Source organism: Bombina bombina, chromosome 12, assembly GCF_027579735.1.
Source record: "Bombina bombina isolate aBomBom1 chromosome 12, aBomBom1.pri, whole genome shotgun sequence".
In the NCBI taxonomy this organism is placed as follows: domain Eukaryota; kingdom Metazoa; phylum Chordata; class Amphibia; order Anura; family Bombinatoridae; genus Bombina; species Bombina bombina.
Window position 1 is genome coordinate 111,859,204 of NC_069510.1, and position 21,026 is coordinate 111,880,229.

General features: G+C 37.1%; 1 protein-coding gene across 1 annotated transcript in view; it reads left to right on the forward strand.

The window, feature by feature from the left end:
* MAPKAP1 (MAPK associated protein 1) overlaps positions 1-15,759 on the forward strand; it is a 451,857-nt gene extending 436,098 nt beyond the window's left edge. Inside the window, exons 11-12 of the mRNA XM_053695639.1 lie at positions 2,667-2,764; positions 15,292-15,759. Of these exons, the coding sequence (XP_053551614.1) occupies positions 2,667-2,764; positions 15,292-15,411 (218 nt within the window). The 3' untranslated portion in view covers positions 15,412-15,759. The remainder of the gene's footprint in view (positions 1-2,666; positions 2,765-15,291) is intronic.
* The last annotated feature ends 5,267 nt before the right edge of the window (positions 15,760-21,026 follow it).

A 21,026-nucleotide genomic window follows, 5' to 3' on the forward strand; every position in this document is an offset into this window, starting at 1 on the left:
ATGGCTGTGCAGCAGATAAATCTGCAGCAACTTGGTGATGCTATCATTTCAATATAGACCAAAATGTCTGAGGAATATTTCCAACACCTTGTTGAATCTATGCCACAAAGATTTAAGACAGTTCTGAAGGCAAAAGGGGTCCAACCCGGTACTACCAAGGTGTACCTAATAAAGTGGCTGGTGAGTGTATGTCCACAATAGATTTGAAGGATGCTTACCTTCAAGGACCATAACCAGTTTCTAAAGTTTGCATTTCAGGATAAACACTTTCAGTTTGTTGCTCTTGCATTTGGTCTAGCTACAGCTCCCAGAATTTTTACAAAACTCTCCTGTCTATAATAAGAGTTCAAGGTATTTTGGTGGCTTCATAACTGGACAATAACTTTTTTCAGGTTCCATCTTCACCTCATCAGATAAAGTGCTGTGTGAGCAGTTTTCCTACAGCTACTCTTTTTACTGCCATCTGCATGGGGAAAACAACAACAGCGAATTGGCATCATTAGTGCTGCCTCACATTTGGTTTTACCTTAATATTGTGGTATTTCTCCATAATTTTACAAGATTTTATAGTAAACTTCCTTAAACTGAAGGGGGAAATAACATAACAGTTCCTGCACATGTCAGATGCATTCTTCCTTGTAAGTCCCAAGACAAGCATCCTGATTGGATGCTTAAAGTCCCTTTACAATGGGATGTGGCTACTGAGGAAATTGTTAGGTAAAATATCTACCCTTAAGATTCAGATATGTAATATTTTCTATTCAGTTTTTTACAGATAAAATATCTTAAACTACTCAGTCAATGTAATTCAGATTTTCAGTCACTGAGGTTGCGCACAAGAATTTGGTATCAAGTATGTTTACGCAATCCACGGTTACACGCACCTGACAAACACTGTAAAATATAAAACTTTTCCATATACATTTTTGTCCCTCATTGCAGATTCCTTTCAGTGTCACATTGGAATATATTTTCCTCAGAGTTCCAATGAGGACATTCTAGTAATACTGTTAATCAAAATAAAATTATGTGTGTTAAGTGGTGGATGTCAGATCTGAAATTAGATGCTGAAACAATTATTAGATCTCTCATAGCTGCACTGTATTGTCCAGTAATGAACAATAGAATACTTTGTCAGGCACACAAAATTTAAAGGTACGTTAAAGGGATAGAAAGCTCAAAATTTAAATGTGCATTTACATAGAAGCATTTTTGGAAAATACTTCAATTAGCAATAATGTTTCTAGTAAAATGTATTCCTGTTTTTCAGCAGCATACGCACATATCCTCTCAGAGAGTCAGCAGTGGCTTTTATGACACAAATTAAGTCTTTACAGGCATAATGCATGCCATCTTCAGCTCTTTGAGCTTGAATATTGGTGCACAGGCCCTCACAGCATATGTGTGTATGCCGCTGGCTGCACACATATGCCTCATGCTCTGACACTACTGGAAGCTAGTTGAGCATGTCTGAATACTGGTGCAGACCATTTTGTTATTGTACTATTGCTTGTATATTACATACTATAATCTTTTTTCACTGTTATTTCCCTCAGAATGACATGTGTTGCTATTGCATGCATCATAAATTACTTTAATTTCCCTTTAACACAATCACAAATACATATCCTGGTTCACCTTAAAAGACCACTGAATACAGAAGAATTGAATAACTGGCAAATACACAATAAAAAGACAGTGAAATTGCATTTAGTTTTGAATTTGAAATGAGCAGTATAATATGTCTGGCAAATGTCAAAGTTAATTCAGTATTCCCTCCCCCTGTATCATGTGACAGCCATCAGCCAATCACAAAATGCATATACGTATATACTATGCACTTTTGCCTATGCTCAGAAGAAGCTGGGGCCTCAGAAAGTGTGCATATAAAAATAATGTGTATGTTACGATATTGGAAGCATATTGGAATGTTTTGTTTTTTAAACTGCACGATTTATATCAATCATAAAAATGTATTTTTTACTTTAATGGTGCTTTAAGACTGCAAGAATGAGCCAATTGCAGGGAAGCCTGGGATAATGCCAGTGGGCTTGGGTGTGTGGTAAACGGGTAACTAACGATTACTAATGTGGGCACACAGCTTTGGGTGACACACAGTCTGGGCAAACATACTGCAAATCCCATGTTCAATAACTCTGAGCTGTACTTTGATGTTCTGTAAAATGATACCGAGTCTTTAAAGGGACATTAAACACTAAATATATGCTAGATAGAATGATGTATTCAAAGAAAAGATTAGTGAATGAGTAACATGTAGATGTATTTTTTAAAGTTTCATTAGTTGTTTAAAAAGTGACAAAATAAGTGTAAAGTTTTAGTGTCTATAAAACACTGGGAGCTGCCATGTTGTAACTTGTGTTACCTTCTCTGCTGTGGCCAATTAGGGTCAGTTATAAATAGGTCACTAGAGTGTGTAGCCAATGGTTGTGCTGGATTTAACAGTGTTCTGCAATTCCATTTCTAACAGGAACTGAAAAGCTCACAATATCAGAATGGAATTGCAGGCAAAGAGGACAAAATAAATAATGAAAATATATTGCAGAGTTGTTTTATTATATGCAATTTATCATTTTATATTACCATCTCAAAGTGTTTAATGTCCCTTTAAGCACAGTCATGATAATCATTTTTGTTTTTCTCCTCAGGTCATGCGATGTTTAAACTGACTTACCTGAGTAACCACGATTACAAACACCTTTACTTTGAGTCGGATGCAGCCACAGTTAATGAGATTGTGCTGAAGGTTGGTTATATGCACATTTTTATTGCAACCAGTAGAGACGTTATTGCATGTTTTGCAGGGGATGATGGGTAACAGATAACTTTAAATCAACGGAAGTAAGTATACACACATTTAATATAACTGAGATAATGAAATACTGCAGTTCAGTTTAGATGTATGAGAAATGGTAAATTCTTGCTAACAATATAACAATATCAGAAATGCATGCTACAATAAATGATACACTTAGCTTTGGTTAGTAATGCAGCGTATTCAGAGGATGAGGGGGTTACGGATTGCAAGAAGCCTGCACATGACTAATACTACTGTTGTGTACGATCAAAAATGGCTTCTAGTTTTATATGTTCATCTCCTGTTTTTTGTAGACCATTTTACAGAGACACGCCTACAGTGCCCTGCACTTGAAGGCTCTTACATTACCTATAAGAACAAACGCCTATTATTTTTTGTTTCCAAAGATTCTACTGACAAGGGAAAGTAAGCTCACACTTCTAATTGGTTAATTACAATAGCATTGGTCTTGAAAAACCAAAGTTTCTCACATTCTTTAAAATGAAAAAAATAAAATAAAATGGAGTACTGTTGTCTGCAGTTATTTAGCAACATTGATAACTTGTATTAGCTGAGTGGATCCTCTGGTGAAAATCTAGAGAATTACTGGTCCTTCCATTCTACTGAACTTGTCACATTTCTTTCATCCCAGCTCTGTCCTCTAGGGCAACATATTGAGCAATGAGGTCAACATCACCATTGTCATTTTCTCTTACGCTTTTGAAGCTCTGTTTCACATGAGACTGTTGTAATTTTGTTTTCTAGTCCAGGAGAATCGTGGATCCAAAGATCTCTATAACTTAACTGATAGCTAATGAAAGCCCAATAAGGGGGCAGATATTTTCAGCCACCCTGTGGTTCTTCAATGCAGTCTTTCGGGCTTGGAGTCAAATGAAATCATGTGGGAGGAGAAATGGGCATTTTTCTGTCGCTTTAACAGATTTTCAGCTTTAGTGCTGGATTCATAAATCCTTATAAGGTTGCAGATTTGGCCTCTTTGGGAAGGCAATATAATGTTCTAAATTAATTGAGCATTACCTCACCTTTATTTTCTAGAGATTTGTCAGTGAGCGTTCCTGCCATTAACTTCTTCAGTTTCGTGATTTGCCCAATACATGATATATCACACGTGAAACGAGAACCAGTTGCCAAGTGGAAAACATTCGAGACACACTTGAAAAAATATTTAATGTCAATGTTTGTAAGAGTAAAATATTAATGTCTGTTTTGTTATTAAAAAGTATGGATGGTGTCTCTGAGACCGTGCACAGGGTCTGACCATGGGTGTTGTGTGATGATGATGTCCTTTACAGTGGAACTTGTCCTAAGTGCCGAGAGGTGAAAAATTAAGAGATATATGCTGCTCATTCCATTATAATGGAGAAACACTTTCAACTCACAGATGTGTACAAATCTGTATGAATTGCTCTATTTTCATGTTTTGAAAAGTTTTTTTCTGTTGCATTCACAAACAGGTTTTAAAGAATTGGGCCATTATCTAACAAAATGAAAATAATTGCTTAAATCAACCATAAAGGAGATGTTCACAGCCACCAGCCAGTATTTCAAATGGAAGCTACTCTGATTCTCCGACAGACCAAGGTCAACCTTGGACATTTATATTCTGGACCTCCAGAATCAGGAGGCATATTTTCAGAAGACAATTTAGCAAGAAAAGTGGTCTCTCCATATGCACCTAGGAAGTACTACATAAATCTTGTAGCTAGAAAAGAAAAATGTAAAGCAAGAAAGTGTTGTAGTAGAAAACAATATCGATTCCTTGGGGGTCAGAACTTTGTATATTTGTCCATCTGTTCAGATTCCTTGAATTATGCAAAAGATCGAACAAGATCAAATAAAAACAATCCGTCTGGCTCAGGTTTGTCTAGAAACTACAAGGGTTTCCGATGATCTTCTGGTAATACAGAATCACAGATCATTTCACGTGTCATAGTCTACTTAACTACCATTGCATGAATAACTTGCACTGACGGTTTAGTCACTTGGACTCTTTATCCTGAAGGACAAGGAGTTTTCAAACAATATGACTGCCACTTTGCTGGAATCCATTAAACACAAAATCCTATTTGGTGTGAGTTATTTACCTGATAGTGAAAAAGAGGTATCTTCCTTACAGACACCAGATTAACTCTCTGAAGGTTCTGGTTTCTGCTGTTTTAGTTTTGCCTTTCACTCTGCAGTTTTGATATTCTTCTGTGCTCTAGAAATAATTTTGGCTTTTTTTGTTTCCAACTCCCCCCCACACACACACACACACACACACAAAATGTGGTTCCTCAGTTTATTCAGCACTATTTCCTTGAGTCTTTACCCCTGATTAAATTGCTTTGCACAAGATATTCACAGGGTGGAGCCTACATAACAATGTTTTCATGTGACCTAGCAACATTAAAGACCACTGTACTTTGTGGGGAACTGAAGAATTTTGGAAGATGTAGCTTCACAGAGAAACAGTTATTTGCCAGTTGGAGCCAGTAACCATGGAGACAAGTTGGCGCACATTCTCTAGGAAAGGATGCATGAGGTCACTGAACCAGGTGTCTCCCGGGATCACTTGTGACAGGTTTGTTTAGTGAGATACATGATTACTCTCATGCATTTCTAAAGTTCAAGCAGTACTTTGAATACAAATGATGTTTAGAACATGTGTGTTCTTTTTCTTAAAAGGATCATTAAACACAGTATAATTACATAATCTACAAATGTATGGTAAAAAAAGGCAATACAACAACATTTACTTTTTTAAAGTTAGTTTATATTTTCAGTTATGTTTTTTGTTGCTCTAGTTGGTGTGCACAAATTGGCTTGCAACCAATTCTAAGCAGTTTGTGAAGGATGAAGCATACAAGATCTATTAGCTTCTTTGGAACTTAGCTCATAATCGTCTGACACTCCTGTATTCAACACATAAAGGCCAAAGGCTTGGTGTGCCCTTTGAGGTTTATCCTTGTGTACTCAAGTGCGTTATTATTTCTCACCCAGTCATGTAAAGGTTGTATCTGATAATATTTCACTTTGTGTTACCTTTTAGGTAGGACTCACAACACGTCTGCATTTAGGGAGATCCTTTAAAGCAAGAATCTTTAAACATTGATATAGGATGGTGATGCCTTGAAAGTCCAGACTGGCTTACATATTTCTTTTAATGTTCTTGTTTACTCAGATACAAAAGACCAAGATTAGTGGAAAAATTAGCTTTTTGCTATAGTCAGAAAGGAACTGATTTTCATAAGAGTATTTTGCCAAGGCAGAATCACTGGATAGTTCCATATTTACCAAATATTCTGTCTCAGATACAATTTCATTATCAGTTATTTACAACCTCTTTTAGAACCATACATTGATAACAGCTAAAGATTTTTGGTGGATCTGATCATAAGTAATAAATGGAGTGAAGGAAGGAACGTGCACTGGGCTTCTCTTCCTGTTGTGCACATTTTAAAGTTAACCCAATGTTCTTCGTCAAGTCTTCAATCATTCCTTTTTCTGTGGGATTGGAACCTTGTTCCACAGATGTCTAAGCATTGCCTGTTTGAATCAATGTATATGTTGTCTATGAAGCTCTTGACCTAGTTAGAGTTTTGAACTCTATTATGCATAATGATATTCTTTCTTTTTCTAGTATAGGACAGTCTTGAAAACAGCTCTTTTGTCTTCAAAAAGCTTGGGGAATTCTTAGAACATGAATTCAAAGATAGTTATTTTGTAATTTTGCCAGAATCCTAGTAATGACTAGGAGATTACTACACAGAGTTCTAAAATACTACTTTAAGTGATTAAGGATAACAAACAATCTGATTTCTTTCTCAAGCAGTGTTCATTCGGAAGGTCTTGCATATAATTCTTCCTCAGAGTTAAGCAAGATGGTTTTTCCATCCGGGCATTCATATATAGTATTTTAGTTATATTATTTTAGTTGTAATCCACAAATGAAGATTATATTATATAAGAAAACATGATTTATAATTACTGATAAATCTGGATCTTCATAATTGTAGTGGTGCATAGGCTACAAACCGGTCATGTTTAGTTCAACAACAAATTACTCCATCTGCTGTTATATTTACCCACTTTTCAGTTTCTAATGCAGTTTTCCATTTTAAAATAAAATAATGTAGAGAAGTGAGTATTGATCCCAGAGACACAAGTACAATTTTTTTCAGAGATGCAAAATATCTTAAATATAGATTTGAATGTAATTAAATCATGCACGATAATAAGCTGTAAATCACTTTATAAATGTAAGATGCTAAATGTATTAAGACATGAGCTATCTAATGAGCTGTGTATTTAAAGTATCTTGAATGCTAATTTCTGTGTCCTTAAATCAGTCACAAAAAAAATACCAGTTCTCAATTTAGGTCTTTAATTCTCAAATTTCCACATTCATTATTTTCGCTTAAAAGGTTTTTTTATTAGAGTAAAAAATGTTCTCTAATGTAAATAAGCCAGCTGCAAGGGGCTATAGAAACCAAGTATGCAGATTTTTACTCTTGAGTGGTCTTTCTGGTCTGGCCAGGCCATTACCCAAAACCATTCATATTTGTAACCCCTTTATCATGGCCAAGAGTACGTCATCGTCCTTGGTGACTTCTTTCTGAGTTGGACCCCTGGGGTCACCACACTTCAGCTAGGAAAGGAGACTGCAGTTTCCTTTTACATCACTGGCTTAAAGGGACAGTTCACTCAAAAACTTTCTCCCCTTTAAATTATTCCCAATGATCCTTTTTACCTGCTAGAGTGTATTAAATTGGTTGCAAGTAGCTCCTTTAGTTATATTTCAGCATTTGAAATAGCTGATTTAGCTTGTGGTTTCCCAATTTATACTGAAAGTTTTGATACTGGCGTATACGCTATTGGCAAGCCTAAGTAAACACGGCCAGCAGAAGAGATTACAATCCCAGTGAGGTGTAGGATAGTTAAGTAATAAAATGATAATTTTCCATTGTTCTCTCTATGTATTGAGCTTTGGTGTTCCAGACAAATATAAGATAAGGAAGCAAGTCTGTGTACATGAAAGTGATAACATAATGAGATCTGATATTACCTGAAGCTCAACCCATTGTAATAGGCTGTGGTTTCAAAGCACAAAACCAGCTACTTCATATACACAAATAAACCCGAAAATGCAATTTCTCAAATATTTTATACTCTGCAGTTGGTATAACAAGTCATTTAAAATACATTTATGGAAAAACAATTTTACAGTGTACTGTCCCTTTAAGTGAGTAGTCTCCATGACCTCACCACATATTTGTGTGATTTCATCACAGGTAGCAAGGAACTGTGGATTATTGAAGCTGCAGGTGGGAGAGCTTCAGAAGGTCACATCTCATTTCCCAAACCACTTATAGGGGCCTATCATTTAAAAGAATGACTCTTTAAAGGGACATGAAACTTAAAATGTTTATTTCATAATTCAGATGGAGAATACAATTCTAAACAACTGTCCATTTTACTTCTATTATTTAATTTGCTTCATTCTCTTGGTATACTTTTTTGAAACAGCAGTAATGCATTACTGGGCGCATTGGGAGAGCCGCTAACATGACACATGTATGTGCAGCCACCAGTCAGCATCTCCTGAGTCTACCTAGGTATCCCTTTCAATTATAGAAATCAACAGAAAAAAAACAGTTTAGATAATAGAAGTAAGTTGTTTAAAATCGCATGCTCTATCTGAATCATGAAATACATTTTTTTGGTTTTATGTCCCTTTAATTTCCAAAGAGTGATTTTCTGCTCTTGTAAGTTGCAGGTGATCACTATTAAAAGATTCCATCAACAAGTGATCACTTGTCCCACTAAAAAGCAGGTAATTGTTAATAACCTCTATACCCCCCTCTAATTTATTTCCCTTGATAATTTGTAGATCACCTGCCTTCATTAGGAACCTGAGAAGTGTTTGATGGGGAGAGGGGGAATTTATTGATTTCTTATCACTTCTCCCCCAGGGGTGTATGAGACACCAGTAGTGAAAGAGAGTTGCCCACTCTTTCCAGTCACCTCTCTGATGTAATTACTCTATGGGACAGTGGCACCAATTAGCCCCTATGCCCTAAAGAATTGTATACAATGGAAACGCAATATTCCTCATATGAAAGTGGGAATTTCTACTCAAATTGGGGGTCTCGTGCCTCTTTAGATAGTGCCATAAAAATAGCAGTCACGTGGCTATTAGGTGACTCTATGCTTAAAGAGAAATAATAAGACCCAAATATGAGCTCTATAACTGGGAAAAGTTATTTTGAAAAAGTAGCGGACCCTCTCAAAAGAGAGTTTGCAAGTTAAGGTGATGATCATCATGGAAATCGTGATCACCTTCCAGAACCATAGGCATATGGAAAAAATAAAATGGCATGGGTAGTACCCTATGTTGTCATCCACATGACATAGACATACTGAAGACCCCTTATTGGAAAACAGCAATCCTACTATTTCACACAAGTTGTCCTGTTTGCTCCTGGATCATGGAGATTGTCATATCAGTGACCTCACAGCATTGGTGCTGGAGATTTTAGAGTGACCTTTATTTCCCCCTCACCATAGGAATATATGATAAACATCTTCATTTGAAAGAGTGGGGTCCAGCCAATCAAATAAGGGGTATGAAGTTCTTTTAACTGTCAGGTGATCTTTATAGTAGTAATGATCAGCTGTCAGCAACAGCTGGACTCATTTTATTGTGTTGTTGATATCAGGGTGCATAGAGCCATGTTTATGTGAACTAATAACAATCATGCAGGCTTGAAAATAAATGGGGGAGTGGTTGAGTGTACAAATATATGATATTCTTTTAAATTCTATATAGTGTGATTTCGGGGCAAGTATTTTATGTTGTTTTTGTTTGTTTGTTTTTTTGCCATGAATAATGCAGCTGAGTATATTGTTCTATGTTTTTTTTTCCTTTCTCTGATTTTCCTGTACCCCAGAACAAAAGGACTCTTGCTAACCAATCACAAATTAATACACACATAAAGGGTTTAAACATGAATTGTTATTTGCACATGTGCAGTTAAAGAAAGAGACTAGGGAAGCCTTGCTCTCGTCTCTTTCCTTAAAGGGACAGTGTACACCAATTTTCATTCAACTGCATGTAATAGACACTACTGTAAAGAATATTATGCACAGATATACTGATATAAAAATCCAATGTAAAACATTTTAAAAAATTATTTAGAAGCTCCCAATTTAACACTGTTGATGAGATAAGCCTGGGACACCCACCGAAAGGGGCTGAGAGCAGACCCGTCCCCTGCATATGAAAAGACCCATTGCACAAACAATAGCAATCTGAAGTCTGTATAGATCAGTATACATCTAAAACTTTGGGGCTTGGTTAGGAGTCTGAAAATTAGCACAATGTTATTTAAAAATAAACAAAACTATACATTGTTATAAAAACAACCCCAGATGGGCTGTATAAATGGATCATCTACAAAACATATGCAAAGAAAAATCTAGTGTACAATGTCCCTTTAAGGCAGTTTGACACGGATCCACCTTAGGTAATTAATAATAATTTATTAAACACGTATTTAAACCAACAGACGTATTTTAATGTTTCATCTCAATTTAATGGCTAAGTATATTATATATATATATATATATATATATATATATATATATACACACAAACTATCTAGTTTGCCACTGCTATTGCAAACAATTCTTTCTTTCATGTAATTGGCAAGAGTCCATGAGCTAGTGACGTATGGGATATACAATCCTGCCAGGAGGGGCAAAGTTTCCCAAACCTCAAAATGCCTATAAATACGCCCCTCACCACACCCTCAATTCAGTTTTACAAACTTTGCCTTCTATGGAGGTGGTGAAGTCCCCAAAGTTGATGGGGCTAATTCTACTCTTGCTAAACCTACTACTATTCCTATGGAAGATAGTACTTCTTTTAAAGACCCTTTAGATAGGAAAGTTGAATCTTATCTAAGGAAAGCTTATTTATATTCTGGCTATCTTCTAAGGCCTGCCATTTATATGGCTGATGTTGCAGCTGCATCAACTTTTTGGTTGGAAAGCTTAGTGCAACAGGAAATAGATCCTGATTTGTCTAGCATTGTTCGCTTGCTTCAACATGCTATTCATTTTATCTGTGATGCCATTTTTTATATCATCAAAATTGATGTTATGTCTATGTCTTTAGCTTTTTTAGCTAGAAGAGCTTTGTGGCTCAAATATTGGAATGCTGATATGGTATCTAAGTCTAGATTACTATCTCTTTCTTTCCAAGGTAATAAGTTGTTTGGTTCTCAGTTGGATTTTATTATTTCAACTGTCAATGGGGGGAAGGGAGTTTTTTTGCCTCAGGATAAAAGATCTAAGGGTAAATCTAAAGCTTCTAACCATTTTCGTTCCTTTCGACAAAATAAGGAACAGAAACCTAATCCTTCCCCCAAAGAATCTGGTTCCAATTGGAAATCTTCTTCAAGTTGGAATAAATCCAAACCGTTTAAGAAATCAAAGCCAGACCCCAAGTCTGCATTAAGGTGCGGCCCTCATTCCAGCTCAGCTGGTAGGGGGCAGATTAAGATTCTTCCAAAACATTTGGGCAGATTTTGTCCAAAATCAATGGATTTAGAGTATTGTCTCTCAAGGGTACCGAATAGGATTCAGAGTAAGACCTCCTGTGAGAAGATTTTTTCTCTCACGCATCCCAGCAAATCCAGTAAAGGCTCAGGCTTTTCTGAAGTGTGTTTCAGACCTGGAGCTTTCAGGGGTAATCATACCAGTTCCATTTCAGGAACAGGGTCTGCGGTTTTATTCAAATCTATATATTGTCCCAAAGAAAGAAAATTAATTCAAGCCAGTTCTGGATCTGAAAATCTTGAATCGTTATGTAAGAGTGCCAACTTTCAAAATGGTGACTATAAGGACTATTCTGCCTTTTGTTCAGCAAGGGCATTATATGTCAACAATAGACTTACAGGATGCATATCTTCATATTCCGATTCATCCAGACCACTATCAGTTTCTGAGATTCTCTTTTCTAGACCAGCATTACCAATGTTTCGCTCTTCCGTTTGGCCTAGCGACAGTTCCAAGAATCTTTTCAAAAGTTCTCGTGCCCTACTCTCTGTAATCAGAGAACGGGGTATTGCGGTGTTTCCTTATTTGGACGATATCTTGGTACTAGCTCAGTCTTTACATTCTGCAGAATGTCACACAAATCAACTAGTGTTGTTTCTTCAAAGACATGGTTGGAGGATTAATTTACCAAAAAGTTCTTTGATTCCTCAGACAAGGGTCACCTTTTTAGGTTTCCAGATAGATTCAGTGTCCATGACTCTGTCTCTAACAGACAAGAGACGATTAAAATTGGTTTCAGCTTGTCGAAACCTTCAGTCTCAATCATTCCCTTCAGTAGCTATGTGCATGGAAGTTTTAGGTCTCATGATTGCAGCATCGGACGCGATCCCATTTGCTCGTTTTCACATGAGACCTCTCCAGCTTTGTATGCTGAACCAATGGTGCAGGGATTATGCAAAGATATCCTTAAATCCCAATGTTCGACTCTCTCTGACTTGGTGGTTAGATCACCATCGTATAGTTCAAGTGGCCTCTTTTGTTTGTCCAACCTGGACTGTAATCACAACAGATGCAAGTCTTTCAGGTTGGGGAGCTGTCTAGGGATCTCTGACAGCACAAGGGGTTTGGAAATCTCAAGAGGCGAGGTTACCTATCAATATTTTAGAACTCCGTGCTATTTTCAGGGCTCTTCAGGATGGCCTCTGTTGAAGAGAGAACTGTTCATTTGTTTTCAGACAGACAATATCACAACTGTGGCATATGTCAATCATCAGGGTGGGACTAACAGTCTTCAAGCTATGAAAGAAGTGTCTTGGATACTTTTTTTGTCGGAATCCAGCTCCTGTCTAATTTCTGCGGTTCATATCCCAGGTATAGACAATTGGGAAGCGGATTATCTCAGTCGTCACTCAGACTTTACATCCGGGATAGTGGTCGCTTCATCCAGATGTGTTTTCTCAGATTGTTCAGATGTGGGGTCTTCCAGATATAGATCTGATGGCTTCCCATCTAAACAAGAAACTACCCAGGTACCTGTCTAGGTCCAGGGATCCTCAGGTAGAAGCGGTGGATGCGTTAGCAGTTCCTTGGTGTTCCCAACCTGCTTATATCTTCCCGCCTCTGGTTCTTCTTCCAAGAGTGATTTCCAAGATCATCATGGAACAATCGTTTGTGTTGCTGGTAGCTCCAGTATGGCCTCACAGGTTCTGGTATGCGGATCTTGTTCAGATATCCAGTTGCCAACCCTGGCCACTTCCATTAAGGCCAGACCTTCTGTCTCAAAGTCCGTTTTTCCATCAGGATCTCAAATAATTAAATTTGAAGGTATGGAAATTGAACGCCTAGTGCTTAGTCATAGGGGCCTATTTATCAAAGGTCTTGCGGACCTGATCCGACAGTGCAGACTCGCCAGAAACACGGGCCACAAGCTCCGTTTGGAGCTTGATAAATGGGCCCCATAGAGGTTTCTCTGACTCAGTGATTAATTCTATGTTACAGGCTCGTAAATCTGTTTCTAGGAAGATTTATTATCGAGTTTGGAAGATTTATATTTCATGGGGTTCTTCTCATAAATTCTCCTGGCATTCTTTTAGAATTCCTGGAATTTTACAGTTTCTTCAGGATGGTTTGGATAAGGGTTTGTCTGCAAGTTCCTTGAAGGGACAAATCTCTGCTTTTTATTTATTATTATTCTGTTTTATTTCACAGAAAGATTGCTAAGCTTCCTGATATTCACTGTTTTGTACAGGCTTTAGTCTGTATTACACCTGTCATTAAATCAATCTCTCCTCCTTGGAGTCTTAATTTGGTTTTGAAGGCTTTACAGGCTCCTCCGTTTGAGCCTATGCATTCTTTGGACATTAAACTACTTTCTTGGAAAGTGTTGTTTCTTTTGGCTATCTCTTCTGCTAGAAGAGTTTCTGAATTATCTGCTCTTTCTTGTGAATCACCTTTTCTGATTTTCCATCAGGATAAGGCAGTTTTGCGGACTTCATTTAAATTTCTACCTAAGGTTGTGAATTCTAACAACATTAATAGAGAAATTGTTGTCCCTTCTTTGTGTCCTAATCCTAAGAATTATTTGGAGAGATCCTTGCATTCTTTGGATGTGGTAAGAGCTTTGAAATATTATGTTGAAGCTACTAAAGATTTCAGTAAGACTTCTAGTCTATTTGTTATCTTTTCTGGTTCTAGGAAAGGTCAGAAGGCTTCTGCCATTTCCTTGGCATCTTGGTTAAAGCTTTTGATTCATCAGGTTTATTTGGAGTCGGGTCAGGCCCCGCCTCAGAGAATTGCAGCTCATTCTACTAGATCAGTCTCCACTTCATGGGCTTTTAAGAATGAAGCTTCAGTTGATCAGATTTGCAAAGCAGCAACCTGGTCTTCTTTGCATACATTTACTAAATTCTACCGTTTTATGCAGTTTTTGGTAGAAATGTTTTTCAGGCAGCTGTTTCAGTTTGATTTCTCTGCTTATGTTTAAGTTTTTTCTTTTCTTTATGAGAATAAACTTATATAGGGTTGTGGATTAATTTTTTTTAGCAGAAAATGTCTGTTATTATTTTATCACTCCCTCTCTAGTGAAGTGAAGTTCCACATCTTGGGAATTAATATTCCATACGTCACTAGCTCATGGACTCTTGCCAATTACATGAAAGAAAGAACTTACCTGATAAATTAATTTCTTTCATATTGGCAAGAGTCCATGAGACCCACCCTTTTTATGGTGGTTATGATTTTTTTGTATAAAGCACAATTATTTCCAAATTCCTTTGTTGATGCATTTTACTCCTTTCTTTATCACCCCACTTCTTGGCTATTCGTTAAACTGAATTGTGGGTGTGGTGAGGGGTGTATTTATAGGCATTTTGAGGTTTGGGAAACTTTGCCCCTCCTGGTAGGATTGTATATCCCATACGTCACTAGCTCATGGACTCTTATGAAATAATGTGAAATAAATGAATTTATCAAGTAACTTCTTACATAAATTATGTTTTTCCTATCCATCTTATGAGAGCAAATGACTAGAAAAAAAAAAGTGAGGAAGAGGGTGTGGAGAAAGTTTTCTATGAACTCTAGTTCACAGAAAATTAGATAGCAGTATTAACCCACGCTCCTCTGGGAGAAAGTGTAACAAGCACAATTTTCAGATGTAAAATAATGAATGTATATTGCAATAATGTTATACTTTCAATAATGAAATGTTTTTAGGTGTTGTATAGTTTGAGATTCTAAAAGAAATCAAAAGATTTCACGTTGGATTCATATGTAAAGCTTCTGTAATGATGCAATAGTTTATTGCAATCATAAAACGTGATTCATATAATTGATATAATTATTTTTATTTTACTTTTTTTTTCTTTCTTTTTTTTTTTTCCTCTCTTTTTTTTTTGTTTGCTTTCCTCTTATAGGTTAATTACATCCTGGAGTCACGGGCCAGCACAGCAAAGGCAGATTATTTTGCCCAGAAGCAGAGGAAACTCACCAGGAGAACAAGTTTCAGCTTTCAAAAAGAGAAGAAACCCAGCTAGGACCAGGACACCAAACTCGACTTGAGAGTTGGCAAGGAGCGAGTATAGCGCTCTCTTTCATGGACATACTAGACAAAAGCTGAAAGCTGGCTCTGGAGGTTGTATACGCAGTCACAGCCTCAGATAGAAAGTGCAGGTATCTGTTAGTGACTGGGCTGGAGCCACCTATGTGGTGTGTATCATGAGGGTTCCTCAGGAACAGGATGTAGGTAGCTTGTTGCTTGAAGGTTCCACTGAAATGAATTCAGACATGCTTGATGATTCACGGCACGACATTCCTCTATCTGGAAACACATTTGTGTCTTTTTGGAATGTGACTTTAATAAAGACATGGGGCGTTTGTCCATCTGTCTGCCTCATCTTTATTTAGATATGTTAATTAAGAATAAGACTGCATAGCTATAGATGGTGTCTGGTCTAATCTAGCAATAACAGACAAAAACAAAGAAAATTGACATAAGTCTATGTTAACTAATTATGGAGACACATTTTAATGTGGAAAATCTCTATAATTCCAGAGAACTATAAAATAACAGGTATTTAAAATATTAGGCACCTCTCTGTGTTTGGTGTTTATTTGATGAAGCAAAATAAACTGCTCCATAGAGGCCAAAAGGGATTTTTAAATTAAGCATGAAACGTTTTATCTGTCCGTCTCTCTGATTATCTATTTACTATTTATCTTTCTATTTATCTATCTGTATGTATATATATATATATATATATATATATATGTCTATTTTTAATCTTTCTGTTTGCTATATGTCTATTTGTCTATCTATCTATTTATCTACTTATCTATTTAGTATCTGTCTATCTTGTATCTATCTATCTGCCTGGCTGTCGGTCTATGTAATTCCTTGATTGATTGAAAAAATAGGAATTGGTAGAGTTACAGTGAGGGGGGGGCAACAGTTTTTTAATGGATTTTAGGACCCTTCATTGTGAAAAATACTTTAAAACCAGTGCTACTGAACTTGACACCAATTACAGGTAATGATTTGAATAAGAGTTGTCTGAAACCCTTAAATATTTTAGAGATGCAAACCAAATATATAGTGTTATGAGTTTTATCTGTTGCTGAAAATATACAAATAGATGTTTAAATTTATACAAACCTACAGGCACAGAATTATGCATCCAGATTTCTTTATGTTATCATACAGAGGAAAATACCCCAATAATTACCTATATTTCATAAACAATGCTGTAAGTATATTCACACAAGCACATGTTACAAATATAGAGTTCTATTCCCTTACGAGTCTCATGCTAAGTCTTTAAAGAATTTTCAAATGCATTGGTGGAATAATAAAACCCATATTCCTTGTATGTATTTATGACCAGTATTCTAATCTCTCAGAAAACATGGTTCAAGCTAATTTTTAGCAGGGAGTAAATGTAGAGTAGTCAGGCAAGCAGAGTTTGGCAATAATGAGGCAATCCACAGTAACAGCAAATCAGGGGTAAATCAGAAGAGTGGTCAGAGGCAAGCAGAGTTCAGCAGCAGTAAGGCAAAACGTCAATTCAGTTGTTGAACAGAGTGATCAGACAGGCAGAGTTCAGCAGCATTAAGGCAAAACGGCAATTCAGGGGTTAAACAATAGAGTGATCAGACAGGCAGAGTTCAGTAACAATTAGGCAACAGCGGTTCAGCAAAATATAAGCCCCCAGGAGTACACACAGTAACACCTATACTTGAGAGCAACTGAGATACTTACAAAGGAGGCAGGATTCTTGCCAAGGGGAGCACAGGTGAGATCCGGACCGGTGTTCTGTCAATAACTCCAATCTGTCGAAAACTCTAATCTGATGTCACTTCCGATATTTCCATACATCTGATTGGTCCGTGCCCTGTGAGTGACATGATTCACAACCAATCAGATAGGCCCTGTAATCGCCTATCTTCACTATCTATTTTGCCTCCGCCTTGGAGGTTCAAGGGGGGGCGAAGGTTTACTTTGGCTGTATGCCAAAGGGTCTGTGGTGGCCCCCCAGACAGAGGCAAAACAGATATTAAAATAAGAGTCACCGGAAGTGACGTCAGATTGGAGTTTTTGACGAATTGGAGTTCTCGACAGAACACCGGCAATCAGGAAAGACAGGGCGTGTGGTGATTACGTCATCGCCGCGCGCCTGAAGAAACCGCCGCGTACATGGCAACGACCATGACAACGGATCGGCGGCCAGAGACAGAGGAGCGGCATGACAATATGTAGATCACAGAACCAATGGCAATTCAACTATAATTAGGCTCAGAAAAATTTGTGAAGTTTTGACTTCTCCTAATGGAAACTGATGTCTTTGTTATTATGATCCTGACAAAGCTGAATATTTCACGTTTTTTTCTTTCATTCCCATAGTCGCCAACAGTTTAAAATCATATACACAATTAAATAGGGACATATACGCATATCAATAAACGTTACCTAGACATAGGCATTTCTTTATATAAATGGGATGTCTGCTGAAATGTACGATTAGAACTAAATACATCTGCAACCATTTTATTGTTATGTAGGTAATGAATTATAAAGCCTATTGTGACCCATTGCTTTTACCTACGCATTTATATAAATCATTCAAAATATAAAATCTTATCATGCACAAAATTTGTATTTACAAAATCCAGAAATAATGAGGACAGCCCACGCTGGACCAGTTTTCTGTCTTGATTAAGTTGTGCACCCTTATTCTTTAAAGGGAACGTTATTAAAGGGACATAGTAACCATATGCTAAATCACTGGGAAGTGATGCAGCATAACTAAAAAGCTGACAAGAAAATACCACATGAACATCTCTATGTAAAAATGAAGATATTTTACCTCAAAATGTCCTCAGTTCTCAAGAGTAAGTGCTCTGTGAACAGTTCTACTTCAGCTACTGTCCAGCTGCAGGCTGGGGGGAAAAATAGCGCTTCAGCAGTGCCGAGATCATGCATTTCTTTACTGTGATCTCATGAGATTTCTCTGAAATCTTTTGAGATTTCATAGTAAACTTCCTTAAACTGAGGATGTAAATAACATGACTGTGCAGATGCACGCTCCCTTGCACGTCCCGGGACTAGCATCCTGATTGGCTGTTTAAAATCCTTTTACAATGGGATGTGGATTACTGAGAAAATTTGGCAAAATATCTTCCTTTTTTACATAGAGATATTCAGGTGATATTTTCTAGTCATTTTTTTACAGTTATGCTGCATTACTTTCATGTGCTTCAACACTTGGGTATCACCCCTTTAAAGGAACTTTAAACCTCGTCTGATTTATAGAAATGTTTTGATTCTCCATACACTTTATTGTTGCATAATTAATTGATTGTCTTATTAATGTGTATACTTATATTTCTTATAATAGCATATATTACTAGAAATTGGGTATTTGTCTTCATGCTACTTGCAGTTATTTTGATGTTTGTGACTGAAGTTTTATTGGACACCACACGTGTTCTTTTGTAGTTCTTAGACCTAGGGCCGGATTTCCCATTAGGCACAGAAGGCATGAGCCTACAGTGCTCACTTGTGATAAAACAATCTTATTATTTAAAAAGTATAAAAACAACTATTAAACAATGCAATAAGGATATGTGTTCAATGTGATTCCACGATCTCAAGGTGTATTCTTCTTGCCTCCAGAAAAAAAAATATGATAGGGAAGAACAGTTTATATGTGAACAAATACACCTGAAACTGCCAAGGGGCAACTCACGTATTAATGAGCCTAGCTGGCTCTGGAGGTGACGCACACCTGGTTTTATACTGCTAGGTACCCAGTATTCATCCGGCAGTACTCCATGTGATGTATATAACAAGTATTTATTAAAAACAATTAAAATATATATAAACAGCCACAATATCGCTCCCCAGAAATAGTCACTCGAGTATCTAACCACTGTATGCTCTCAGTGGGCGGCATATACCGATACTCTAGCAGGATGGAAGCGGATAAGATTGCAGTTCATACCACAAACTGTTCCACCATGTGGCAGATATTTTCGCAAATACATATTGCGGGGGTGTGGTTATGACGTAAAGTTCCAACGTACATTTTGCTGTATGCGTACAGGAAGTTTGCTCCTCTTGAAGTTAGGATACCTCATCCTTTAAAAGGGTACTAAAGTCAAATTTAAACTTCTATGAGTCAGATAGAGCATCCATTTTTAAGAAACATTCCAATTTACTTAAATTAACAGTGTTTTATAGAAATCTGTGATTGGCTTATGGCTGTCACATGGAATAGGGGGCCGGCAAATTAAAGGAAATTTTGAAATTTGTAAGTGCTGTTGCATTGTCTTTTTATTATTCATGTTTTAATAGGAAATAGTATTGTTTTTACTGGTCCTTTAATGTGAGCGACCATTCTACCAGGACTATGGCTTCATCTTTGAAAACTATATGAGCCATTGTGCAGGCATACAAGGTAGCCAATTGTATATCTCTGCATGCAATAAAAAAATGTATTTTTCTCTTGTAAGGTGTATCCAGTCCACGGGTTCATCCATTACTTGTGGGATATTCTCCTTCCCAACAGGAAGTTGAAAGAGGACACCCACAGCAGAGCTGTCTCTATAGCTCCTCCCCTAACTGCCACCCCCAGTCATTCTCTTCAGTATTTTTATTTCTAGAGAGAGGAATAAGTTCTAGAAAATGCTGACAGAGCCTTGTGTATTTGAGGGGTAAGCCTGATGCAGTGATTTAACAGCGACTGGGATCATGCTTACATAACAGGGTAATACTCATGTTAATATTCATATTGCTTAGTGACAAAACGTTTACATGATTTCAAATAACAGGACGTTTTTTCTCTGAGGGAGATAAGTCTTTATTTGGGGCCTAGTTTCCACATGGCTAGTCAGATACTCCTAGGAGTATTTTCTTAAGGCACCTCTGACATCCAGTACATGGTGGGAGGGGCCTATTTTAGTGCTCTAACTGTGCAGTTTTAATACAGACTGAGACATCCAGCTTCCCTAGAAGAGTCCTCTGACACCTGAGGACCATTACAAGGGGGTTATTTCTGCACAAAATCGTATTTAAGGGCAGGTAGGAGCCTCAGCAGAGCTGTGGCATGGTGCTCAATTGATTTTTAACGTTTTTCAATCCGGTTTTGGGGCCTAAGGGGTTAATCATCCATTTGCAAGTCCTTTATTCACACTGTAACATTTTCAAAGATTTTACTGTATTTTTTCACTGTTTTGCAGTTTAAGTGCTAGTTTTTTTCTCTTAAAGGCACAGTAACGTTTTTGTTTAATTGCTGTTTCACCTTTATTAAAGTGTTTTCCAAGCTTGCTTGTCTCATTACTAGTCTGTTAAACATGTCTGACATAGAGGAAACTCCTTGTTCAATATGTTTGGAAGCCATTGTGGAACCCCCTCTTAGAATGTGTACCAAATGTACTGATATTTCTATAAACTATAAAGACCATATTATGGCGCTTAAAGATTTATCTCCAGGGGATTCTCTGACTGAAAAGAGGGAGATTATGCCATCTAACTCTCCCCATGTGTCAGAACCTATAACTCCCGCTCAAGTGACGCCAAGTACATCTAGCGCGTCTAATTCTTTTACTTTACAGGACATGGCGGCAGTTATGAATGCTACCCTCACAGAGGTAT